The sequence below is a fragment of the Barbus barbus genome, assembly GCF_936440315.1.
Source record: "Barbus barbus genome assembly, chromosome: 9".
Taxonomy (NCBI): domain Eukaryota; kingdom Metazoa; phylum Chordata; class Actinopteri; order Cypriniformes; family Cyprinidae; genus Barbus; species Barbus barbus.
In genome coordinates this window covers 11763366-11789719 of record NC_136737.1, presented here as the reverse complement: position 1 = coordinate 11789719, position 26354 = coordinate 11763366, and the positions used below count along the sequence as shown (strand labels likewise).

Genomic DNA, 26354 nt, shown 5'->3' with positions numbered 1-26354 from the left:
AGGTTTTCTTGATATAAAAGAATTTCGTAATGAATGTGTCACTTATATGGCAAGATGTCTGATTTATGTGTGAATGTATTTATGCCTTGCACATCATTAATGTATCCTCACACTCAATATGTTAAAAAAGCATAACTTTATCAGATATGGAAATGACTGACCTTTAAGCTTATCTAATTAATTATTAACATCCAATAAACCAGTGGGTAATGATATAGTATCTTGAACACAAAAACTAATGTTTAAATGTTTTTGAAAGAAGACTCATGTTTATTTGGTTATAAGTAAGTTTCTGTGAGTGGAAGATTCATTTTTCCAGTGTATCAATGTGCTGCTTAATTTTTATGTGGAAACAATGATACATTTTTTTTTTCAGGATTCTTTGAATAAGTTCAAACGGATGGCATTTTTAAAATACAATTTTTCTTAACAATTTAGAAGTCTTTACAGTAACTTAGTTTTGAAATGAATGCACCATGAAATGAATGCACCATCGCTGAATAAATTTAATTTCCTACAAATTCTGACTGACCAAATATTTGAAGAGTAGTTCATATATACACAAAATTAAATAATGAATTAAAGATACGCCACCTACTGGCATATCAATGTACTCCAGCACATGTAATAAACTATTGCAGGTGTGGAAAGTGAAAGAGATCCCATAATTGACTGTTACTAACAACTTATACAAACACACTGCTAATTACTACTTCTTCTAATAAGTATGTGAAATTGTCTCAGAAAATAAATTTAAATGTGGGAAAGAATAAGAACAACATCTGAAGTGTCTTATATCCACAATGCATTGACACAGAAATCACAATTGCTTAAATTGCTTATAGCTATTGCTTAAAATGAGAAATTGTGCCATCATAAATGAAAAACATTTTTTTTTAAAAAATATATAAAATACGCCCAATCATGACAATGACACAGTTTGTCTATATGCTTTATCTGCGTTTCTTTTTTGAAATCACAAATTCCAAACTTTTCAGACACAACGTCTTTTTTACCTAAATAGTCTGCGCTGATATGTTAAATTAATTGATTTATAGAATATTCTTATAAAAACATTAGTGTCATTAACAATCTGCTAAAAAATGGATGCAGTGCACAAAAATTATAGAAGTGCACAAACACACGGTCCAATATGCAGACTACCTACCAACAAATATGAAAACCTTTATTTATTGATATGGTTGAGGTATATCTTTAAAGACATATCTGTGGGTGAAGAGAAGCAATAACAAAAACAAAAAAGAAAAATCAGTCTTGTGTCTCCAAATCTCACTGATGACTAGATGGAAGCTGCTTCTTATTCACTTTATGTAGTTCTGCTTGCGTCATTAAAGCCATTAATGTTCAAAATATAAATAAAAAGATATCTTCAGTTGCATCGAATCGCTGCACGAGAAAAACAAAAGACATCCAGTTGGCTTTTCAGAAATCCAGCCACTCAGCCATGTAAACACAGTTAGACGGAGAGATCTCGCCCCCTTCATGACAGTCATCAAACACCTACAGAGCAGAGAGTTACTGTGGTTAACTTTTACACACATTAAAAGGCATAGTTCATCCAAAAATGATACAAGATAGCCTGAAGGTCTGTTTCCCGATAAAGAAACAAACTCATCTACACTGCTAAAGCGCCCTAAGCAATACCTCAATATTGATTTATATCATGCAGCCCTACTTCTGTCCTAAAAGCTTACCGGACACAGTCCACATGGTGTTTTGACCAGGCCAGTGGGTTGAATTATAGGATTCACACCCCTGTAGAGCTTCATCTGTCCATCTACACTCCCCACTGTCCCCTCTTTAGCAGCGATTATGGTCATCTCCACTTTGCCGTCGAAGATCAATGTGTTTAGAATGGTCTCAATGTCCTCCATGGACAAATCCACCTGCACACAGGAACAATCACAACATATTAAATCTATTTAGTTCATGTTTAAAAATCTTGAAAGATACAGTTCACTCAAAAAAAAAATGTATATATAAAAATGCTGAAAATATACTAATCTTTAGGCCATTGAAGAGTGGTTAGATTAAATTTGTTCCTTCATCAGAACAGATTTGGAGAAAATCAGCATTACATCACTTGCTCACCAGTGGGTCCTCTGCAGTGAATGGGTGCCGTCAGAATGTCCAAACAGCTGATAAAAACATCACAGTAATGAATGAATGAATGATGCATTTATATAGCGCTTTGTGTATAGCTGTACACCCAAAGCGCTTTACAATCATGGGAGGGGGGGGGTCTCATCAGTGTGCAGCATCCACTTGGATGATGCAACGGCAGCCACAGTACAACGGCGTCAATGCGCTCACCACACACCAGCTACAGGTGGAGAGGAGAGAGAGAGAGAGAGATGGAGCCAATCAAGTGTATGGGGATTATTAGGAGGCCATGATAGAGGCCAATATTTGGCCAGGACACCGGGGTTACACCCCTACTCTTTACGAGAAGTGCCATGGGATTTTTAATGACCACAGAGCCAGGACCTCGGTTTAATGTCTCATCTGAAAGACGGTGCTCTTTTTGACCACATAGTGTCCCCATCACTATACCGGGGTGTTAGGACCCACACAGACTGCAGGGTGAGCACCCCCTGCTGGCCTCACTAACACCTCTTCCAGCAGCAACCTAGTTTTCCCAGGAGGTCTCCCATCCAGGTACTGACCAGGCTCAACCCTGCTTAGCTTCAGTGGGTAACCGGTTTTAGGCTGCAGTGTGATATGGCTGTGGCCATAATCCACAAGTAATCCACTCCAGCCCATCAATTAACATCTTGTGAAGCCAAAATATCGCTTCTGGTTAAACTACAAGTCCATATTCCATAATAATGCTTCCATCCCTATTGTGAAAAAGTCCCTGTTATCCTTGTATGTCAAAATCCACCTACATATTTGCTTAGAACTGTTTTGAACTGGTGCTCGGCCTGCGCATATTTCTCTCCTGATTCAGACAAGATAACTTTTTCCACTGGAGAAAGCGTTTTATGGACTCATTTTAGCTGGAAGGTAAAATGTCTTCATGGTGGATTAGTTTCTAACAAACATGCAGCTTTTCATATTGATATGTTTTTATGAGCTGTCTGGACTCTCATTCTGACGGCACCCACTCACTCCTGAGGATCATTTGGTGAGCAAGTGATGAAATGATTAATTTCTCCAAATCTGTTCCAATGAAAAAACAAACTCATTTGGATGGCCTGAGGGTGAGTACATTTTTATTATATTTTCATTTTTGCCTGAACTATTCTTTATAGATATTATTCACACTCACTTTGCTGATGCCAAGCTCACAGATGTACTTCCACACTTCATGAGAGGTGGCAAATGAGCTGTTTCTTTGCACCATTGGGCTCTGCTTACTGTCTCTCGCTGCTTCAGCCTGAAAATACACACACACACTTCTATTAAAGTCATAAATCTTCAAGATCATAAAGAAGAATATGAAATATCACAATCTCACCTTACTTTGCAGGAACTTAAAGCACTGTTGGTTGAGAACCTCAACAAACTCCGACTCAAAATCCTGATCGCTATACCAGGCGCCTCCTGTCACAGATCGGTCCGGCTGCAGGTTGTACAGCATGTAGACTTTCTTCTTTGAGGCCTGGATGGGTAAGACACTTTAGTAGGTCTGAACTTTTTAAAGGTTTAAATAACGTTTGGACATCAACTCACCGCAACAGACTTCACTGCTTTGATAAGTTTCTTACTCTCAAGATTCTTGAGGATTTTATTGATTTCTGTGAGTGGAAGGTTACTCTTATATCTGATGTCTCTGCTCCAAATTCCTTTAGAAGTCAGAAAGCACGATTTAAACAAGCATTCATCAATATAAGGAAGTAGTTTGTTGAAAAATAAAACAAAGATAAATGCATTGTGCAAATGATAAAAATGAGTTGTACCTTTATTCCCAGCATCTTCTATGATCTGGTAAACTAGTTTTTCTTGATTATCAGAGCCTTTAACTTTACTGTCAAAAAAGAATATATTCAAATAGAAAGCAGTTATTTTAAATAGTAAAAATATTTCAAAATATTACTGCTTTGCTGTATTTTGAATCAAATAAATTCAGGGTTGGTGAGCAGAAAAGGACTCTTTAAAAAAAATATTAATATCTTAAAGCCCAAAAACCTTTGACTGGTAGTGTATTGCGAATTAATATGAAATTAAATGAGATATAGATATATATATATTTTTTTGCAAAAACATAACTTTTCAAAAATCATGTTTTTTATTATGTTATCATTTTTTTTATTGTGTTAGTTAACTGTATTTTTTTTGTTATTTATTAACCTAATCATAATAACCCAAGTGCAGTTTGATTGAAATTAACTGGAATGCACAATGAAAAAACTTTGAAAAGCTCATATATATATATATATATATATATATATATGCTTAACATGCATTTAAAGAGACAAACCTTGTAGACTGAGCATCCTTAAGCCTGTATAAAAGGCCACTGCTGTTTCTAAGCAAGTCCAATTGACCCTGAGAACAGAAATAATGTATCAGACATGAGTATAAATGCAGGAACACATGTTTCATTCACTGTTAGCTGGAGCTGAACATCTCACCACAGACAGTAGTCTGTTGATAGCCGAGGCCCGCTGCTTCGCCTCAACGTGAGGCATGTCATTTTGGATGACCTGGTCCGTGATCCCATGTGGAAACTGCTGACACAGCTCTTTTATCCTTTACAGAGGGGAAACATATCAGATTCAAAATCAACTACATTTCCCAACATCCTCTGCAGCAGCACGAGAGTGGTAAAATGGCTACGTTGTGTTGAGGCAGCAATAAAAAGCTTCCTGTTTTTGTCAGTTAGTGCAAATGAGAAATAAATTGTCCATAGAATAAATTTAATTCATACCAAAGTCATTTGAACGCACGTGACTACACTTACGGAACTTGTACGTGAAGTCTTGAATGCAGCATTGGGCAAAATTATAGATAAATACATAATAATTAAGTTGATGTATACACTCATACGCTATTAAAAACAAAAACAAAAACTTCTTAACCTAAAAACATTCGCATATTATAACCACGACGCTCATCAACAGAATCGGAGATGGGTCAGTTTTTTTTGTTTTCGGTTTATAAATACTTGTAATACACACAAAAAAAGACGGCGTAGCTTTGATAGTAACTTTAATTGAATCTAAATGCATCCACACGTTGTCATATGTTGTAAACAGGCCATGCATGAGGATGAACTCACCTATTCTCGATATCCACAGGGTCCGTGGACTCTTTTTTGACTTTAACTTCTGTCATTGTTCATTAGACAGGAATTACTTGATGAGGAATGTCAACATTAATAACTGCACATTTGAAGATAAACGTAAAGGTGAAGCGAACGCTGTATCGAAGTCGAGTCTGCACGCATGCTCTTGAGTTTACATGCTCTTTGAGTTTGCTGGGTTGCCAGATCGCGCAAAATAAAGAGGATGGCGGATTTAAAACACGAGCCCAAAATCAGAGACTTGTCGAACATCTGTTCAATAAGAGGAAATATGCACGTTTTCATAAACTCATTTTTATTTTTAAACAACTCCAAAGAATTCACATCCGCCATTTACAACGTTTATAACTGAAACAAGCCCAGAATCAAAAAACGGACGTGGCAACACAAACTGGCGCCAACCAAAAGGTTCACAGCGCTACCTACTGTGCTGGAGGACGAGAAGAAAGTTCATGCATATAAACATTGTTTTGATTTTAGCACATCTTGAAACCTATTAATCTTCATTAATTTGATCATAATGCTTTTTTTTTCAGCTGAAACGAAGGTCTGAGGAGCGTTGAGATACTCCTATAGGGTGTTTCACAAACTTTAATGGTGATAAAGTTGCAAAGGCATGTTTTAAAAAATATCTCGTTCTTGTGCAGGTGTAATGCAAGTATCAGAAAGCAGAACAATCATGGACAGACGCGTATGATATTGCCGTGGACGCCGGGAGCAGTTCTGTGGTCTCTCTGATGGCCGCTCGCATGGGACAGGATCTGCTACGGCGCCACACCAAGGCCAGGAGCCCATCTGGACTGGATACGTTCTCTTGAGACAATCCACATCTTAACAAAACCAAATCTTAACTGACATATTCAAGCGAAAATATTGTTATTAAAGTGAGTTAACTGGGTAAAAGCGTGATTTCCATGTTGTTACTGTGTACAAGAAATTATGTAATTTGTATTTACTTGAACACAGTGCCCTCCAAAAGTATTGGAACAGTAAAGACAATTGCTCTGTTGGCTGTGGAGTCAAAACATTTACAAATATAATTAAAAGATGAATATGAGACAAAACTACAGAATGTCACATTTTATTATTGGGTGATTCAACACATAGATGTTTTACCAGCTAAGAAGTTCAGCACTTTTAGAGTTTCATCCCTCTATCTGATGTGAGCATAAGTACTGGAACAGTTGCAGGTCTTTCTAAGTGATCAGCTGCGTCCTGTTGCATTAATTCTTCAGATATTAAAAGCAGGGAATGTGTCGTATCAGTTATATCCATTACTTCTGCATTCTGAATCTTGCATTCGATGATGACACACACAAACCAGGATGAAGACGAGGGAGCTGACTTTGAGAGAAAAGCAAGCAATTTGGATGCTAAAAGAAAAGAGGAAGTCAATTAGAGCTATAGCAAAAACAAAGGGCATGGAGAAATCAAGAGTTTGGAAACCACCAGCGACACCAGCAACCAACAACGACCTGATCGGCTGAGAAAACAACAGTAGTTGATGACAGACAAATCATAAAAGCTGTGAAAATGAACCCTAAAAGACGTGTCTGTAAAATCACCAGCAACTTCCAGAAAGCTGGGGTGATGCTCTGACAATCTACTGTCCTCAGGAGACTTTGACACAGAATTACAGATGCTACACAGCAAGATGCAAACCTCTGACCAGCACCAAAAATAGAAAGGCAAGATTAGAGTTTGCAAAAAAGCACAAAGGTGAGCCAGAAGAGTTTTGGAACTGTGTTTATGGACCGATGAGACAAAGATGAACCTTTATCTAAGTGATGGGAAAGCAAAAATGTGGAGAAAAAAAGGGAACTGCAAATGATCCCAAGCAAACAGCCTCATCTGTAAAGCATGGTGGAGGTGGTGTCATGGCATGGGCATGCATGGCTGCCTCTGGAACAGGCCCTCTCAACTTTACTGATGACTTAATGTATGATGACCGTAACAGAATGAATTTGGAAGGGTACAAAACCATCTTGCCTACCAATATTCAAGAAAATGCCACCAGATTCATTGGGAAGTGCTTCATATTGCATCAGGACAATGACCCAAAACACCCTGCCAGTTCAGTCAAGGAATTTATAAGGACAAAGGAATGTAAAGTCTTAGATTGCCCAAGTCAATCTCCAGATTTAAATCCAAATGAACATGAATTGCACCAGCCGAAGAGGAGAGTAAAGGCAGAAACTCCCCAAAACAAGCAACAATAGGAATTGGCTGCATTAAAGGCTGGGAGAAGTATTTCAAAGGATGTGACCAAGAGTCTGCTGATGTCTATGGGTCACAGACTCACTGCTGTGATTGTGCGCAAGGGATCTGCAACTAAATAATAGCTTTTAATCTTTTATATCTGCCTTATGTTCAACTGTCCCAATACTTATGCTCACATCAATGAGTGGGATGAACTCTAAAAGTGCTGTTCTTTTTATTTGGTAAAACATATATGTGTTGAATCACACAATAATAAAATGTGACATTCTGTAGTTTTGTCTCATATTCATCTTTTAATCATATTTGTAAATTTCTTGACTCCACAGCCAACAGAGCAATTTTGTCTTTACTGTTCCAATACTTATGGAGGGCACTGTACATTTAAAATGCATTATGGAAGCTTGCCACCACAGGAAAAAAAAAGAAAAGAAATTGCAACGTTTTATCTCACAATTCTGACTTGTTTTCTTGCAATTTTTTAAAAAAAACTGAATTGTAAGACAGTGCCTTATATTAACTGAGAATTGAGATATAAACCAAAATTTTTCACACAAAATCGATTCCTTTTGAAATTAATGGATTTTGTCCGCAAATGTTTTCTGAACAACTTTGAGTTTTATGTCAATTATACTAATAACAGTGAGTTTTAGAGAGTGGTACAGGCAATAATTAATTCCCTTACCTGTCCAAGAAAAAAAGCAGCTTGGGAATCACTACTCAGGATTTTCTCCGTCATCAAATCTTTCCAATATGATGTTTACACACGTTTTGTCTGTCGGTCTTTCTATCTTCAGACTAGTGCTGTCAAACGATTAATCACGATTAATCGCATCGAAAATAAAAGTTTTTGTTTACATGATATACAGTGGTGTGAAAAAGTGTTGGCCCCCTTCCTGATTTTTTTTTTTTTTTTTGCATGTTTGTCACACTTTAATGTTTCAGATCATCAAACAAATTTAAATATTAATCAAAGATAACACAAGTAAACACAACATACAGTTTTTAAATGAAGGGTTTTTTTTTATGAAGGGAAAGAACCACAGTGAGAGCCATTATCCACAAATGGAGAAAACATGGAACAGTGGTGAACCTTCCCAGGAGTGGCCGGCCGACCAACCAAAATTACCCCAAGAGCGCAGCGACGACTCATCCAAGAGGTCACAAAAGACCCCACAACAACATCTAAAGAACTGCAGGCCTCGCTTGCCTCAGTTAAGGTCAGTGTTCATGACTCCACCATAAGAAAGAGACTGGGCAAAAGTGGCCTGCATGGCAGAGTTCCAAGACGAAAACCTCTGCTGAGCAAAAAGAACATAAAGGCTCGTCTCAGTTTTCCCAGAAAACATCTTGATAATCCCCAAGACTTTTGGGAAAATACTCTGTGGACTGACGAGACAAAAGTTGCACTTTTTGAAAGGTGTGTGTCCCATTACATCTGGTGTAAAATTAACACAGCATTTCAGAAAAAGAACATCATACCAAAAGTAAAATATGGTGGTGGTAGTATGATGGTCTGGGGCTGTTTTGCTGCTTCAGGACCTGGAAGACTTGCTGTGATAAATGGAACCATGAATTCAGCTGTCTACCAAAAAATCCTGAAGGACAATGTCCAGCCATCTGTATGACCTCAAGCTGAAGCGAACTTGGGTTTTGCAGCAGGACAATGATCCAAAACACACCAACAAATCCACCTCTGAATGGCTGAAGAAAAACAAAATGAAGACTTTGGAGTGGCCTAGTCAAAGTCCTGACCTGAATCCTATTGAGATGCTGTGGCATGACCTTAAAAAAGGCGGTTCATGCTTGAAAACCCTCCAATGTGGCTGAATTACAACAATTCTGCCAAGATGAGTGGGCCAAAATTCCTCCACAGCGCTGTAACAGACTCATTGCAAGTTATCGCAAACGCTTGATTGCTGTTGTTGCTGCTAAGGGTGGCCCAACCAGTTATTAGGTTTAGGGGGCAAGCACTTTTTCACACCACTGTATGTGTGTGTACTGTCTATTTATTATGTATATATAAATAAACCCACAAGCATGTATACATTTAAGAAAAATATTTTAAGTTTATATATTAAATATATTTATAATATACATTTTATATATAGATATAAATATATGGCTGTATGTGTGTGCATTTATTTATACATAATAAATATACACAGTAGTACACACACACATATATTATGTAAACAAAAACTTTTATTTTCGATGGGATTAATAGCGATTAATCATTTGACAGCACAACTTAAGACCATTTCTGCTTCTTTGGATGTACAGGCACAGAGTCTACTGTTGTTGCTGCTCTTAAAGCATGATAATAGTTGTGTTCTGTTTGTTGTGCTCTTTGCGTGACCAAACAGCACTTCTATCTTTATTCATATTGCTATAATTATGAATATGTCTTTAATGTGTAATTTTTTTTTTAATTAGTACCAAACCACTGAATGCACTTTTGGCAAAGAAAAATAAATAAAAAAAGAACACATTATTAAACATTTTGATATTTAATTAACAGGTGGCAACATTTTTATCTGCGCAACTGTGTGAATACAAAACAAAACCAAAAAGTGGTAAAAATACGTTTTTAGACTACGAAAAACTAATTTAGCTGTGTTTATGGTGCAGAAGGAAGAGAGTTATGCTGGTGTAGGTATACAGAGAAACAAATTCTTCGCTTTGGTTTAAACATTGAACCAAATATAAAATAAATCACATAAATCACACTAAACCTGAAATGGTTAATAACGCAACAAATATGACTGTCATAACACTAACAAACACTCCCTGACTGGCATCCGAGTCACATGACAACAAAGTTACACAATGTACAAAACCCAGAGTGTAGGCTCCTCAGCGGCGTAAGCGCAGGAAGAATGCGTGTCTACACTCTTTGCTGTCCACCGGGTAGTATTTATCATAAAAGTCCAAAATGTACTCCTCTGTCTTGAAGCCGAACTTCTGGTAGAGCAGCATGGCAGGGTTGCTCGCCGATACATGTAGAGTCACATCCTTTCCCATGCAGGTCTACAGAGAGAAAAAAGGAAGATTCCTGTATCAACTGAAGCTTGTTAACTCAACATGGTTGATTTAATTTTGACTCACCTGAATGAGATGGTAAATCATGAATGTGGCGATACCAGCTCGCCTCCATTCAGGATGCACCAGCAGGAAGGAGATGTAGGCCTCATTGTATTTCACATCCGGCACCATGAAGCCAAAACCGATGACAACTTTCTTGTAAAGCACCACCACGCTGAAGTCTGGGTACTGGAGGCACTCTGATAGGTCGATACCTGATAAACAGAAGAACCTATTACTCCATCGGACTTAGCTTCACCCAAAATCAGTTTGACAGGATAAAAAGATGATTACCAGGCCAGAAGATGTCTTGGCACATGGAGTTGACAGAAGGGATGTGATTGGGCCGCACATAGCAGTAGTCTATAGGTGCATCAGGTTCAGCAACCCAATTTGGGTCCTTCCTGTGAGGATACGCACGGATCTCTGAGAGCAAACGCAGCTTCAGCGGCCGACTCTCATAGTCTCTCCTACACACAATAATACACATTATCATAAACATACAGATGGCTCACCTTGGGATTTCAAAAGAGCAAAAAAAAATGCATGCATCAAATCCCAACAGCTTGTAATAGTAAGAAATAAAGTTGGCGTAAATGTTCAGAATGTGTACCTGATGTATGGCTTGAGCACTCTTGATGTGTAGGGACTCTTTATGGTCTGATCCATGCAGGCATCAGAACCCATCAGCCTGTGCCAGAATGGCACTGTATGCTGATAAAACCCTTTCCTTACAGCCACTGTTGACTGAGGAACAAAACAGGACTTTAATTAGTTTCTCAGTTTTACAATACATACTGTAGCTACATGTTTTCTTCTGGCTTACTTGGAAGCGATCAAGTATTCGAAGGTCCTGGCTGGTGGTTCTGTATTTCTCCTCTCTGCTCGTCCTGTTGCTGGCCAAACCCCCTTGTGCCCCATACACCCCCCCCACTAGACTGAGCGTTGCGCTCACGGCCTGATCCACATCTAGCAGGGGGAGCCCTCGCTCTCTTTTCGCCTGTCGCACGAGTAGCTTGCGATGGAGTCTTTTGGCCTGTGGCGTGACGGCCAGCGCTTGCGGACATGCCTCCAGCTTGTGGAGCAGCAAACGCTCCTCGTAAAGGCTAATGAACGTGTAGCGCGGGACGGGCAAAGATACGCAGCCCTCGCCCTTATCTTGGAGAACCTTCCTACGCTCAATCCCACACCCCCGTCCCGCCGGCAACAAGCCTTCATCCTGGCCCTCGTCTTCCTCACCATCTCTACCCCGCTCTTCGTCTTCACTCTCCAGTTCTTGTTTGATTAGCTCTGCTGGACGTATCTTTTTCCTGACCATGATGGTGCCGGTAGCCAAAGGCATGCTGGGAGGGGGAATATACTCCATTCCGGGGTCAATAACGCCCTCGGCATCCAATTCTTCATCGTCTGATGGAAAGTAACACAATGTATAAGTCAATAAACAAGATGCTGTGACAAAAGCCTAACAGTTTTCTGTTCATTAGCAAATATGAATAAACTATCAATATATAAAGCTATAAAAATAGGAGTGGTTGGTAGGGCGTTACTAGGTGTAACAAAAGGGGCTTTTGCACCACGTAGTTCTAGTTAGCTCTAGAACTCATGGTGCTTTTCTACTGCATGGTACGGCACAGTACGGTTCAGTACGGCTCACTTTTGAGGGATTTTCCACTGGGTACAGTACCTGGTACTTTTTTATTACCAACTCTGCCGAAGTTCGAAGCGAATCGTACCGTTACCAAAACGTGACGTGTAAACTCTGCTGATCACTGATTGGTCTGAGAAAATCGTCACTGCCTGCATCATTGAACTTGCGGCACGAGACACAACAGACCCGCTAGATTTGAATCAGCACAGACAGCGAAGGAATGAACGGTACTGTTTTGAATGACTGCACCTTTCTTTTAACAACCAAAAAATGGCTGTTTCGTTGTCTGTTGAGGAAGTACGGACTGTCCTCTCGTTGATAGCCGAGGAGCAGATCCAGCAAGATTGTGATGGAGTGATGTGGAATTATAAAGTTTTTCAGCAGTCATGGCAGTAGAGGCGGTGCAACTATAATGACACATGAATAATCCCGCCCACTCTAAAGCAGTACTAAACTACAGTGGAAACGCAAACTGAGCCGAACTGAGCTGTACCGTGCTGACGCAGTGGAAAATGGCATTAGTTAAGTTTTAAGTCCCCTCGGGCCATTTTCCTGGTTGCAACAGCAGAAACTCTTAAGTGTCCAACAGCAATGTCTTTATGCTCGGCAATTACAAACATCAACAACCGGTGAATGGAGGATGCTGTGATCGGAGCGGTTTTTGTTGTGTGTCGTAGGTTTCATGATGACGGAGATTGAATGTAAACACACAATTTACGAGATTGAAAGTGCAAGAAAATGTGACTATGATGTGACTATCTCCTATGACTACTTTCAGTGTTGCATATCATCGAGGCTGAGAAAAGAACACAATGCTGCAGACAACAGGATGCTAAATGCTGTTATCACCGTTTTGTGATAATGTCGGGTATCCGGTGTTTCACATGTGTTTGGCCAATCAGCGTACACTTACGTCACTGATAGTTTCTATAGAACTGTTTTGGACCCTACTCTGAAGTAGGAGCTAATTTAGTTCCCCCAAATAGAGTTCCTAGAACTAAAACTATTCCTAGTTCCTGTGGTGTGAACTAATTCCGCAATTAGTTCTAGGAAATATGAAAAGGTTCTGCCAGTGCGAAAGCCCCTAAAGGTATTCTGGTCGGGTGCTAGGGCTTTACTTGGGAATTATGGGGTGGTTACAAGGGCATTTCTGGGTTGCTCTGGGTGGTTCTTGGGATGTTTCTAGGTGGTTGCTAGGGTGTTCTGGATGGTCATCAATAGGATGTTCCTATGTGGTTGCCAGGGTGTTTTGTGTGGTTGTTAGGGTGTTTAATGGTGATGGTCGTTTAATGATGTAGCTTTGTGACTGATGAAATGTTCCGCATGGTTATTAGCATGTTGCCAGGGTGTTCTGAGTGGTTGTAAGGATTTTGCTGTTTGTTTGCTTGGGTAGCCAGGGTGCTCTGGGAGGTCATCAATAGGACGTTACTTTGTGCTGGCATGGTGTTTAACATGGTTGTTAGGATGTTGTTATGCAGCTGTCCGAGTTTTCCGCATGGTTGTTAGAATGTTGCCAAGGTGTTCTAGGTAGTTGTAAAGATGTTGCTATGTGTTTTCTAGGGTGTTCTGGATAGTCATTAAATAATGTAACTTTGTGGTTGCTCAAATGTTCTACATGGTTATTAGAATATTGCCAGGGTGTTCTGGGTGTTTGTTAGTATGCTGCTGTGTGACTGTTACAGCGTTCTGGTTGGTCAACAACAAGATTTTGCTATGTGGTTGCCAGGGTGTTTTGTGTGGTTAGGATGTACTGACTGGTCATGTACTGAATGTTCTTCTAATGTGGTTGCTCAGGTGTTTTGCGTGGTTGTTAAAATGTTGCCAGGGTGTTTTGCATAGTTGTTAGGAAGTGGCTATATGGTTGCCAGGGTGTTTTGTGTGGTTAATTAAATTCATGTTTATGCATTTGGCAATCGCTTTTAATCAGAGCAACTTTGAATTCACGGTACACATTTTGTCAGTTTTTGGATGTTAGAATCTTACCAGGATGTTCTGAGTAGTTTGTACGGATGTAGCTATTTGGTCACTAGGGTGTTCTGGGTGGTCATCAATGGGATGTTGCTATGTGGCTGCCAGGATGTTTTGCATGGTTGTTAAAATGTTGCTAGAGAACTATGGGTGGTTACAAGGGTGTTTCTAGAGTGTTCTGTGTGGTTATTAGTATGTTGTAATGCGGTTGCCTGAGTGTTCCACATGGTTGTTAGAATAATGCCAAAGTGGTTCTGGGTGGTTGTTAAGATGTTGCTATGTGTTTTCTAGGGTGTTTTGTGTGTTTGTTAGGGTGTATTGGATGGTCATTTAATAATGTAACTTGAGTGTTATGGGTGTTCGTTAAAGCAGTCGCTTTTAATCAGAGCAAATTTGAATTCACAGAACACATTTTGTCCATTTATGAATGTTAGAAAATTGCCAGGGTGTTCTAGGTAGTTTGTACGGATGTAGCTATTTGGTCGCTAGGGTGTTCTGGGTGGTTCTTAGAATGTTGCCATGTTATTGCCATCTGGGGCTGGTTGCATAAACTGCTTAGACTAGTCTTAAAAGTTCATCATCTAATTTGTTTTCTTCAAGACTAGTAGTAAGTCATATGTAAGTCAGTTACAAAAAAGTAGATTGGCCCTTGAATCGAAAAAGTAAGACTGATTACCTCTTGGATAACTGCTAGTTGGCCAAACTAGTTCTTAAGACAGTCTTGACAGTAACTTTAAGCAACTGACCCCTGATGTATACATACAGACCCTCAGGGTAAATCTACAGCATCTTTTCACACATTTTAGCATATGTCAGGTGGAAAGTCTAAGTCTGATTGCCTAGAAAAGTGACCATTAGTAGGTGTTTGGTCAGTTACCAAGTGCAGCATCTCACCGTGGAAAAGAGCCTGAGGGGGCATGACATCTGGGATGAGATCGGCCTCTGACAGCAGACTGGGCGTAGCAGAGTGTGAGGCGGGCGTTCCAGGGGCGGAGAAGTCAGGCGAAGGGGAGGGGGAGGGAGAGGTGAGCGGGGTTCTGTCAGAGGAGCTGAGAGAGGAAAAGTCAACGACTTCACCCTTCTCCAGATACGGCTCTGACCGTCGCACACGATTGCCCAGTTTGACAGGTGTGGATGAGGCATTGCGGTCTAGAAACCCAGCCGCCTCCTTCTGCGCACGCCGGATCTCTTTAGCTTCCTGTGTTCGAGAACGCTTTTCTTTCAGCTGCATGGCGTTCTCCACTGGGTTCCGACTTCCACGCTTCCTCAAACCCTCTACGGTGATTATGGGGTCCAGAGACGGCTTTGACACAGCTAGATAAACAACGTGAAGAATCAAAAATTTTATATTTAAATTTAAAATGAAGGAAAAATACTGCAGTACAAAATTTATATGTGACCATGGACCATAAAACCTGTCATAAGGGTAATTTTTTAAAATTGAGATTGAGTAAATAAGCTGAGTAAATAAGCTTCCCATTGATGATTGGTTTGTTAGGATTGGACAATATTTGGTCGAGATACAACTATTTGAAATCTGGAATCTGAGGGTTTAAAAAAAAAAAAAAAAAAAAAAAATATATATATATATATATATATATATATATATATATATATATATATATATATATATATATTGAGAAAATTGCCTTTAAAGTTGTCCAATGAAGTTCTTAGCCATGCATATTACTAATCAAAAATTAAGTTTTGGTATATTTACAGTAGGAAATTTACAAACTATCTTCATGGAACATGATCTTTACTTAATATTCTAATGATTTTTGGCATAAAATAAAGATTTATAATTTTGACCCATACAATGTATTGTTGGCTATTGCTACAAATATACCTGTGCTACTTATGACTAGTTTTTGTAGTCCAGGGTCACATATTAAATCACTGAAACCAATGAGCCAATAAATATTTTTATGTTATCACCTTTAACCAATGGCATCTATTCACCTTATTTTTAATGTACAAGCGGACGGGGCCATTTTTAACTTGTGTAAATGTATGAGGCTTCTGGTTTCATCCGCTAACATTTTAAGTATATAAGAATAATATTGCAAATTGTTATTCGATATCATATAATTTTTATGTATTATCCTAATCATAAACACACTGGTTTGTAGCGCAAATGGTTTTACCAATGGTTTTACTGCACTTTGTTATACTTCTAGTTATTTACCTATAACAGCTAATGAAAGAAAAATCTTGCACATTCACAGAAAATGGCTTAAAAATAAGGTGAATCCTACTATACTTCTATTTCATCTAAATAAATTTTTAATTATCACAGGATTTAAACACTACAGTTTTTATTTTATTTTAAGATCTGCTACAAATTACATTAATAAATTAATAATTAATATTAATTTCAGGTACGATACCAGTAAGGTACTAATATATTTTGCAGCTTTACATTTACAGTCCGCATGAAATTTAAATTCTCCCTTTCTATGTTATTGTGAATGTTTCATCCATGATTTTTGACATTTTTAACCTTGTGATTTGTAATCAACATGCCCGGCAAAACAACAGACCTCCAATAATATAGTCTGCTTAAACCCTGTCCCTTTCTTACAAAAAACTGCAAGCTTGTATTCAGATCTGCCTCCATCCAATCAACAACTGATGAATAGAACCAATTCCCCTACAGTTTTTCTTTTAAATAGTGCATTCGCCTGGATGTTTGTCACAATACGGAAAAATGATCTGTTGATACTTGTTTCGTTGCGACTTCAACATAATTTTTTAAATATATCCTATATTAGTTGACCACTATTCAAAACATGCCAAACCTAGGGAGCATTCATTCTAATGTACAATAATAATACCTTTGGCTCTAAGTGAAGCCGCAGAGCTTTTCTCCCCCTCAGGCCGTAGAGTAGGTGGCCGATTCTGGACTAGCTTCCACCAGCCAGGTTCTCCAAACTCCTGTGCTCCTGAACGGAAAAACGTTGGGCTGCCGACAGACAAACACCCTGCCACAGTGCTCCACCATGTGGACGTCTTCTTCCTGAGAGGGTATATTCATAATACATACTTATTAGCATACTTATTGGCAGCGGCTATTTGCACTAAGTGTAAATTGCGATAGATGCTATTTACACTATGTGAAAATAGCACATTTTCTTAGCGATGGATGCTATTTACAAATACCAATGGATTCTGTTTACACTTTGTTAAAATAGCAGTATTTTTTTGCGATATGCTATACTACTTAATGCAAATAGTGGCAATTATCTGCAGCTCAGTATTGTTGTACATTATAAAACAGTATGCAATAATAATAGAGTGTAAATTATAATTTTAATTCAAGTTATTAAATGGATGCCACCTTATTTGGACAATAAACCCTCCCTACACCTACCCTAACCCTAGCAAACACTTTATTTTCAACTATTTCCTTCATTTTTATTGAAAATAAATGCCTTTCCGTTGTGATATGAAATTTGAAAGGGAAGAAAAAAAAAGTTTAGCAAAAGGCGGGTTCGAACCCGTGTCAAGAAGACTGCGGTACACGCTTTACCATCTACGACATCTGTCTTTTGTTGTGTTGACTATCCCAATCACACGTTGGTGGTCAGAGTTGGTGTAAATAGCCTCTGCCAACAAGGCAGAGTATTTGCACTTGGTGTAAATAGACACTCCGATACTTATGTCTTTTATAATGACTTTATAGTGATTCTAAAACAAAATATAAGGTTTGTGATACAATTTTGATACTCAGTCTCACCTAGAACCAAGCAGGAAGATCCAGTGCCGACTAATAAATGCACATATATCTTCCTTCCATCTGAAGTAACCTTGTCGTCCGGTGCCCTCTAAAGACAGGTTATACATGGCCAACATCACCACCTGTAAGCATAAAAAAAAACCATTTAGAGACTTTTTGTTTAGTTTTTTGGCAGAAAACAGAATTAAATCACGTGTCATGACTCTTTATTTTTTTCAGTTTTGTAATGCTGTTTGTAAAGCAGATTTTCTTCAAAGACAGAAGCTGAAATTTTATTTTAGACAGCTTTGTCTAGCTAGCTAAATATGGTTTCATTTATTTTCACTGTTCCAAATTAAATACCTGCTGCCAGGTCAGCCTCATCCTCTCAAAACTCTCCTTCCCGTCTTCGGCGCAGTCTGAGCAGGTGAACTTGAAAAAGTTGTCTCCTTTCAAATAGCTTGGCTGCTCTCCACGTAGCTGGGCTGAACCATACAAGGAGAAAGAAAAGAAAGAGTGCTCTGAGTACTTTTTCAGACCAGTCTTTATTGAGTGAACAAATTCATCACAAGTTAGACATCACATTTTAATCTGGACACATGTAGGTGTATCAGACGTGCCGTCCCCATGGTGCCGTCCCCATGGTGAGAAGCCATTGGTCTTCTCACCAGCTGGGATCCACTTGTGGCACTTGTCGCAGTAGAACGACATGTCCTCATTCCAGCTTCCCTCTCCGTCCTCCCCGACGTCGCTGTTCAGAGAGTCTCCGCTCTGGTCATGAGACAGATCCACGGACGCCTGGTCCTCTGATTCCACAATGAGGAGAGTTTCTCCCTCCACCTCGCCCTCCTCCAGACCCTCAGAGGCTGACGTGCACATGGTCTCCTCATCCTGTGCCACGAGTCCTCTCTGGTCCCCACTGTCCATTTTTCAATCTAAAAGATAAGAGGAAGTTATTAGATCCAGGGACAACAAGAACTGGGGCCAGTGTGAATGACTCTCAGGACGCTCTTGCCAATTTAAATCATTCAACCACAGAGTAAGATGCGAAAGAGAACTGAATTCAGTATTTTTGCACAGCCTGAGACATGCTGTGCTGGAGTCGAATGCTTCTCTACAGTAAGCAAAAAGTAAGTCTGGATTCATCGTATTTGAAAAACAGTAAGCAAAAAATACTCAGATATTTAAAATATTTCTGTCACAATTTTGAAGTGCACATTCGATGTAATGTCCCATGAGGCCACTGGAGAGGATTTATGGATGGCAGTGAATCAAGGCAACTGAGGTTGGTAGGTCATGTGACTGTGACAACATGGCAGATGTAGTACATCTGAATTTCTTTCATACTACCCATATTCAGTTCATACGATATGTGACCCTGGACCACAAAACCAGTCATAATGGTCAATTCTGAAATCTGAATAAATAAGCTTTCCATTGATGTATGGTTTGTTATGATAGGACAGATATTTGGCCGAGATACAACTATTTGAAAATCTGGAATCGGAGGGTGCAAAAAAATCGAAATACTGAGAAAATCACCTTTAAAGTTGTCCAAATTAAGTCCTTAGCTACACATATTATAATCAAAAATTAGGTTTTGATATATTTACGGTAGGAAATTTACAAAATATCTTCATGGAACATGATCTTTACTTAATATCAGATATATAAGACTATAGAAGTACAAAAATGGTTCACACCTATACTTATGAAAGGGAGAAACTGCAACGGGCAATATGGCGGGATAGTCCCGCCTTCTAAATGAAAGAGCCAGTCGTTGATTGGTAAAGTCATTGTGTCACTGCAGCGGCCGTTATAATCTCCGGTTCCCATAGAAACCTGAGGCTGGACCAGCCGATGCGCGTGCGCAGTCATAAATTGGAGCTACGCATGCGCATTGGCTGGCCAGCCTGAAAAAGAAGCTTTTTAAACGCTATTTCAGCATAAGAAACAACATTCACGGGGCAGTTCATTTCAGATTTTGTTGCTGATTTGAAATATGTCATTTAATCGTGAGTTCAGCGAGCAGTTTTTGAGATTTCAGGATTCCCCCATTCATTTAGATAGGACTTGGACTTGTTTGAGCTGCCTGGAGGCGTTGCAAATATGGCAGCCGAGTGAACGGACTTTCCTTGAAAGGGACTTTGTTAATATCCTAATGATTTTTGGCATTAAAAAAAATCAATAAAATAAATCGATAATTTTGACCCATGCAATATATTTTTGGCTATTGCTACAAATATACCTGTGCTACTTGTGACTGGTTTTGTGCTCCAGGATCACATATAGAACATACTTTTTTTAACGCTTGTAAAGTAAGGTAAAATTCAAATGTAGTATCTACTCAGACAGCATGCAATTTCTGACAAACCAACTTTTTTTTTTGTTTGTACAAAAAAAGCTGCCTCTCAGACAGATCGTGAACACTGAACTGAGCTCTCTTTCGCATCTTATCTCGGCTTCTTTTGTGCTATATGCCATTCATCTGTTAGTCTGTTCTTATTTTATGACTGAGTTTTTACTTGTCTTGAAAAATGTTTGAACATTCTATTAGTTGCGCTAGCAGGAATAAAGAACATTGAAATAGACAACTGTGAAGATTTACAGGCATCTCAAATTTTGGTGATCTTATTAACTGGAATACAACAATTCATGGGTTACAAACAATGAAAACAATAACAGTTATTTATTATTTTTTGACAGGGCAAATAAAATTCTGGGTCAACTGAAATAAAACTTTTTCTTTATATAATAAGATGCATTCATATTTCGCCATGGTGAATGATATTGAAATGGCAATTATTAAAACTATGTTTTGTTTAACCACAGTATTTCAGTGGCAACTATTACCACCCTTACGAAAATGAACCATGGTTTTATTGTAGTAAAAGTGTAGTAACCATGTTTTTTTGGCGTATTGATTACCATTTTTATAACCACAGTTTTACTAGAAATGCCATGGTTAAAGGGGTCATATGATGCTTTTTTAAAGATCATTATTTTGTGTATTTGGTGTAACAGAATATGTTGACATGTTTTATTGTTCAAAAAACACATTATTTTTCAAATACTGTACATTATTGTAGGTCCTCTATGCACCGCCTCTCTCAAACGCTTCGATTTCTACAAAGTCCCTCCTTCCGACAAGCACAGTCTGCTATGATTGGCCAAATGGCACAGTGCATTGTGATTGGCCGAACACAGCAAGCCTTGTCGGAAATGTAACGCCCCTTTCCATAACCTCCAGCTTCAGCTTTCAAAATTATAGTAAAGAAAGACAGTATATAATGTTCTTAGTTTTACCATCGGTTCAAGCCCGAGAGGGGAACAGAGTCACGTGACAGACACAGTGATGAAGCTCACGTGTTTGCACACAAGCCGCAATTGCATGACCGTTTCTCCCTCTCACACACACACAACGCGCAAAATTCCACATTTGAACAGTCAATAGTAAATACTTAAACAAATAACAAAATATGCAGTCGCTGATTCAGAAGCGCCAGATTGTCATAGCAAAGTCAGAATTACCTCCTTACCTAGGTTCACGAAACGGTCGTCCATAAAATACGTTGCTGTTCTGTTGTAAGCAATCTTAATGATTCTTAAATGCATCTACTTTCTGAAGGCTAAGAAAGCGGCAGTGAAACACACAGCGTCTCCCTGACATGGCTTCATCAACACTACTGCGGTTACTGAAACCATCCCTTCTTTCTTTGCGTGAACAGTTGGGCTGCATTATGCAAATATTTCCACATCTTGGGGGCGTGTTTGAATGAGCCATTTTAGGGGGGCGTGGCAGTCTTAACTTTGATAAAGAATATCTCTTTGGTTTTCAGACTTTAGTCTTTGCACGAACAGCTTGTAACACTCCAAAGAGAAAGGAAAAGTTGAAATCGCATCATATGACCCCTTTAAACTTCGGTTAGTGTAGCGAAACCATGGTTAATTTGTGGCTACCATGGTTTAACTACTGTAACCATGTTTTTTTGTTGTTTGTTTATTTGTGATGAAACCATGGTTAATTTTTATAGGTGAAAAAAACTACCAGTTGTGAGAGAAACCCGAGTAAACATTATACAGCTGTAAATTAGCTGTAAATAATAATAATTTGTTGTACCAGTCTAACTAATTGGTTTATGAACTGTGTGGTCGCGCCGCTTCAGCCTGTTGTCTGTTGCGCTCGTTCACAAGCTCTCTCGTCAGCTGGATCTGCTCCTCGAGTGCGCGCAGGTTCTCGCGCTTTCGCTGCACGCGCTCCAGATCCCGCAGAACTCCGTCCCGCAGCCTCTGCGAATGTGACAGATGTGTTGACATCTAAACACTCCACATTTTATACTACTCAGATGTTACATTTGAAGTAATAACCAAACGTCTAGCTTCAGTGTTGGGGAAAGTTACTTTTAAAAGTAATGCATTGCGATATTGCGTTACTCCCTAAAAAAGTAACTAATTATGTTACTTTTTATGGAAAGTAATGCAATATGTTACTTTTGAGTTAATCTGGGCAGCACCTCGTTTGTTTTTAATAAAAAAAGATATACAAATAAAAAAACAAATGTAAAAGGCCTTTGACAACAAAAGTGAAATGAATACGCATCAGTCTGAAGGAAAATTCATGTCTGTACAGTAGAGGACGCTGCTCAAACAAATTGCATGAGGAATATGACACAGGAGAAGAAAGTTCAACACTATTGAGCAATAACAAAAATGAAACACAAATGTGTCATTTTTGCTTAGTAGGTTAAGTTGGATCATCAGAGGTAAATTGCAAAAACATTGGTTAATATAATGGGATTAAACTAATTATATTTGTCTTATTTAATTATTGCAGGTTTGTATAATATTCAGAGTTTGCATGTGACTGTTTTTATTCATTTTGAGGAATACTGAATCTAGCACTACAGTAACATCATGTTCACACAACGCCTCTGCAATTATTCCTGATTTCTCTCAACATGGCAACACATGAGCTGTCAGTCAAGACATGGGAAACATGGCCTTACTTATTGGACAAAGTAACTCAGATATTTCCTTGTAAATTCTAACGTAGTTCGTTGTTTTACTAGTTACTTTAAAAAAGTAATTTGATTATGTAACTCACGTTACTTGGAACGCGTTACACTGCTCATCAACATAGTAAGTTTCCACACCAAAACATAGCATTTTTTATAAAACAATAGCTTGAACACACTTATAAACTGCAACAACAGAAACTTCCAGAGTTAAAATAATCGTTTAGTTAAAGGTATTTCTCCGAGCAAAGCATTTCAGCCGAAATAACACAGTAACTACCGTTAATATATTAAAATAACATTAGTATGTTTTGCAGGATGAGCCTTAATGCATTAGATAAAAACATACATACGTTCTCTAGCACATGTTTTGATAACATGCATACTGCACACTACAGGTAAACAGTAATTAATGCATGAATAATAGTGCCTCATAATGGCATGGTGCTCATGTGGCAAGAGTGTTTTTACCTGCCTGTCCCAGTTCTGCTTGATATGAACGCCTGCAATGGTGCTGATAGTGAGCACTATCGATAATCCCAGGACAACCTTAGAGGCCTTAGACATAGTTATTGAGCATTACTGGACATTTTTAGTGCAGCAGGATGATAGATGGCTAGGGCACTTTGACAACAGAATGGACCGCGGTCAAGTGAGCCGCCATCCATGAATACCCGGTCAAGCCAGCCGCCACCTGGATTCTGCTGCACGTCTGTTTGTAGTATTACGGTACGGAGACATGAAGCGGCCAAAAAGCTGACGAAGACCTATATTTCAGCGGTTATGAATTAAATGTGCCCCAAAACACAAAAGATAAAATATACAGTTATATTATGTTCAAATATATTATACTGTGGAGTTTTCCGTAAAAATAAAGTCTGCTAAAATACATTATAGCATTGATTATTTCCTACTATTTTCTACATGCATTATTCAAATTCCATCAGAGTTAATACGGAAATGTCAATAAATTATTTTTCAGAACGACCAAGTCTCTATCTGTGTAAACTTTCACTGGGTTTTACTGTAGAATTTGGAAGAAAATGAATGGCAAAGTCTGTCACAATGCATTATAGCACTCCTTGACATTTAGACAGGCATTATTCAAATTCCTTCAGAGTTAACAATAAAATTGGAATGAATTCTTTTTCAGGACACCCAAGACTCTGTCTGTGTCAACTTTCACTGGGTTTTACTGTAGAATTTGGGAGAAAAATAAAGACAAAGTCTGTCAAAATATACAGGACATTGATCATTTCCTGCTTTTTCTAATGGCATTAATACAATTCCCTCAGAGTTGACATGACATTTTCTATAAATCCTTCGTCAGGATAAACATGGCTCTGTCCATGCCAAGTTTCACCAGGATTTACTGTACATTTTGGGAGAAAAATAAAGACAAAGTCTGTCAAAATATTTAAGACATTGATCATTTCCTGCTTTTTCTAATGGCATTAATACAATTCCTCAGAGTTGACATGACATTTTCTATAAATTCTTCTTCAGGATAAACATGGCTCTGTCCATGCCAAGTTTCACCAGGATTTACTGTACATTTTGGGAGAAAAATAAAGACAAAGTCTGTCAAAATATTTAAGACATTGATCATTTCCTGCTTTTTCTAATGGCATTAATACAATTCCCTCAGAGTTGTTGTCCATGCCAAGTTTCACAGAGTTTTACTGTAGAATTTGGGAGAAAAATAAAGACAAAGTCTGTCAAAATACATTATAAGGGTGATATTTCCTGCTTTTTCTAATGGCATTAATACAATTCCCTCAGAGTTGACATGACATTTTCTATAAATCCTTCGTCAGGATAAACATGGCTCTGTCCATGCCAAGTTTCACCAGGATTTACTGCACATTTTGGGAGAAGAATAAAGACAAAATCTGTCAAAATACATTATAAGGGTGATATTTCCTGCTTTTTCTAATGGCATTAATACAATTCCCTCAGAGTTGACATGACATTTTCTATAAATTCTTCTTCAGGATAAACATGGCTCTGTCCATGCCAAGTTTCACAGAGTTTTACTGTAGAATTTGGGAGAAAAATAAAGACAAAGTCTGTCAAAATACATTATAAGGATTATATTTCCTGCTTTTTCTAATGGCATTAATACAATTGCTTCAGAGTTGACATGACATTTTCTATAAATTCTTCTTCAGAATAAACATGGCTCTGTCCATGCCAAGTTTCACAGAGTTTTACTGTAGAATTTGGGAGAAAAATAAAGACAAAGTCTGTCAAAATACATTATAAGGGTGACATTTCCTGCTTTTTCTAATGGCATTAATACAATTCCCTCAGAGTTGACATGACATTTTCTATAAATCCTTCGTCAGGATAAACATGGCTCTGTCCATGCCAAGTTTCACCAGGATTTACTGCACATTTTGGGAGAAGAATAAAGACAAAATCTGTCAAAATACATTATAAGGGTGATATTTCCTGCTTTTTCTAATGGCATTAATACAATTCCCTCAGAGTTGACATGACATTTTCTATAAATTCTTCTTCAGGATAAACATGGCTCTGTCCATGCCAAGTTTCACAGAGTTTTACTGTAGAATTTGGGAGAAAAATAAAGACAAAGTCTGTCAAAATACATTATAAGGATTATATTTCCTGCTTTTTCTAATGGCATTAATACAATTCCCTCAGAGTTGACGTGACATTTCCAATGGATTCTTCAAGATGACTGTGAGAGTGTTACAGAATCTGTCAAAATGTATTTTTAAGAGCCAAAAAACAAATACAAAACAGACAAAAAGTGTGCAGTTTAATTGTGCTAACAAAAGAGAGCGAGAGCGAGAGAGAGAAAGAAAGAGAAAGAAAAAAAGTTAAGCTTCGCACAAGCAGCAATCCCAGGCTGCTTTTTTTGCAAATTCTAGTTGTTGTGTGTTCATCTGGAGGCACTCAGTATGAAACCACCGACTACAGCTGTCGCACTGTATCTGTAAAGGGACAAATACAACACCTTTAGTACAATTGCTTACTATTGTTTCACCAAATGTTACATTTGTACTATCATGGTCACAGATTTTAATTTATTATTTAGAGCAGTTGGCTGCCATTCTTTACTTCTTAATATTAATTTAACAACTGCTTAAAAGATTCTCTGAAAACACTGAAAGCCTTTTTGACGTAGACAAATGATGTTGAATGTACAAGTTATTTAGCAAGATGCCGGAGCAAACTAATCAAATTGGAAAACTTAGTATTTTTGCATGTTTGTGTGTGTGTGTGTGTGTGTGTGTATGTGTGTGACAGAGAGAGAGAATTAGGGTACACACTGCCACTTAATGGCTATTTCTGGCAGTAGCCCTAAATTGATGCCTGCTATTTATTGTGTTTGTCATGCATTTCTAATAAATTAGATGGCATACCCAGTTTAAAAACTCATCACGATCACCTCTGTACACTATTAGG

At 38.3% G+C, this 26354-nt stretch overlaps 3 protein-coding genes across 4 annotated transcripts; all 3 read right to left on the bottom strand.

Annotated features, from left to right (window-relative positions):
- Positions 1 to 123: 123 nt before the first annotated feature.
- Positions 124 to 5636, bottom strand: LOC306874755 (DNA-directed RNA polymerase III subunit RPC6-like). 2 transcript variants are annotated; one of them, XM_079424991.1, is made up of 9 exons: positions 5246 to 5636; positions 4599 to 4716; positions 4445 to 4512; positions 3924 to 3991; positions 3697 to 3809; positions 3482 to 3625; positions 3293 to 3400; positions 1716 to 1907; positions 124 to 1521 (listed from the first exon to the last, which is right to left on the bottom strand). In XM_079424991.1, exons 1-9 carry the CDS (start codon positions 5299 to 5301, stop codon positions 1444 to 1446), a joined length of 945 nt encoding a protein of 314 aa, XP_079281117.1. In that variant the 5' UTR covers positions 5302 to 5636; the 3' UTR covers positions 124 to 1443. The 2 variants fall into 2 exon arrangements, with proteins under 2 accessions (XP_079281117.1, XP_079281118.1); XM_079424992.1 differs by lacking the exon at positions 3924 to 3991 and having other exon boundaries at positions 942 to 1521.
- Positions 5637 to 9671: 4035 nt separating this feature from the next.
- LOC306874510 (cysteine-rich protein 2-binding protein-like) lies at positions 9672 to 23469 on the bottom strand. Its single transcript, XM_079424620.1, has 11 exons — positions 23391 to 23469; positions 18573 to 18839; positions 18268 to 18389; positions 17926 to 18047; positions 17024 to 17205; positions 15081 to 15500; positions 11397 to 11977; positions 11184 to 11317; positions 10865 to 11040; positions 10595 to 10785; positions 9672 to 10516 (listed from the first exon to the last, which is right to left on the bottom strand). Exons 2-11 carry the CDS (start codon positions 18829 to 18831, stop codon positions 10343 to 10345), a joined length of 2361 nt encoding a protein of 786 aa, XP_079280746.1. The 5' UTR covers positions 18832 to 18839; positions 23391 to 23469; the 3' UTR covers positions 9672 to 10342.
- LOC306874511 (protein PET117 homolog, mitochondrial) lies at positions 22042 to 23561 on the bottom strand (the record flags this gene model as incomplete). Its single annotated transcript, XM_079424621.1, has 2 exons — positions 23391 to 23561; positions 22042 to 22194 (listed from the first exon to the last, which is right to left on the bottom strand). The coding sequence occupies exons 1-2, from the start codon at positions 23484 to 23486 to the stop codon at positions 22042 to 22044; spliced, it is 249 nt and encodes an 82-aa protein (XP_079280747.1). The 5' UTR covers positions 23487 to 23561.
- Positions 23562 to 26354: the final 2793 nt, after the last annotated feature.

Bases quoted from the DNA above. Each gene is read 5' to 3' on its own strand.
- LOC306874755 (XM_079424991.1), bottom strand. From the start codon at position 5,301: ATGACAGAAGTTAAAGTCAAAAAAGAGTCCACGGACCCTGTGGATATC. The intron at 3,810-3,923 runs GTACAACTCATT...TGACTTCTAAAG, and splicing joins AGAAGATGCTGGGAATAAAG to GAATTTGGAGCAGAGACATC. The intron at 3,401-3,481 runs GTGAGATTGTGA...GTGTATTTTCAG, and splicing joins TTAAGTTCCTGCAAAGTAAG to GCTGAAGCAGCGAGAGACAG.
- LOC306874510 (XM_079424620.1), bottom strand. From the start codon at position 18,831: ATGGACAGTGGGGACCAGAGAGGACTCGTGGCACAGGATGAGGAGACC. The intron at 17,206-17,925 runs GTGAGACTGAGT...ATACCCTCTCAG, and splicing joins ATCTTCCTGCTTGGTTCTAG to GAAGAAGACGTCCACATGGT. The intron at 11,978-15,080 runs GTGAGATGCTGC...ACTTTCCATCAG, and splicing joins CCCTCAGGCTCTTTTCCACG to ACGATGAAGAATTGGATGCC.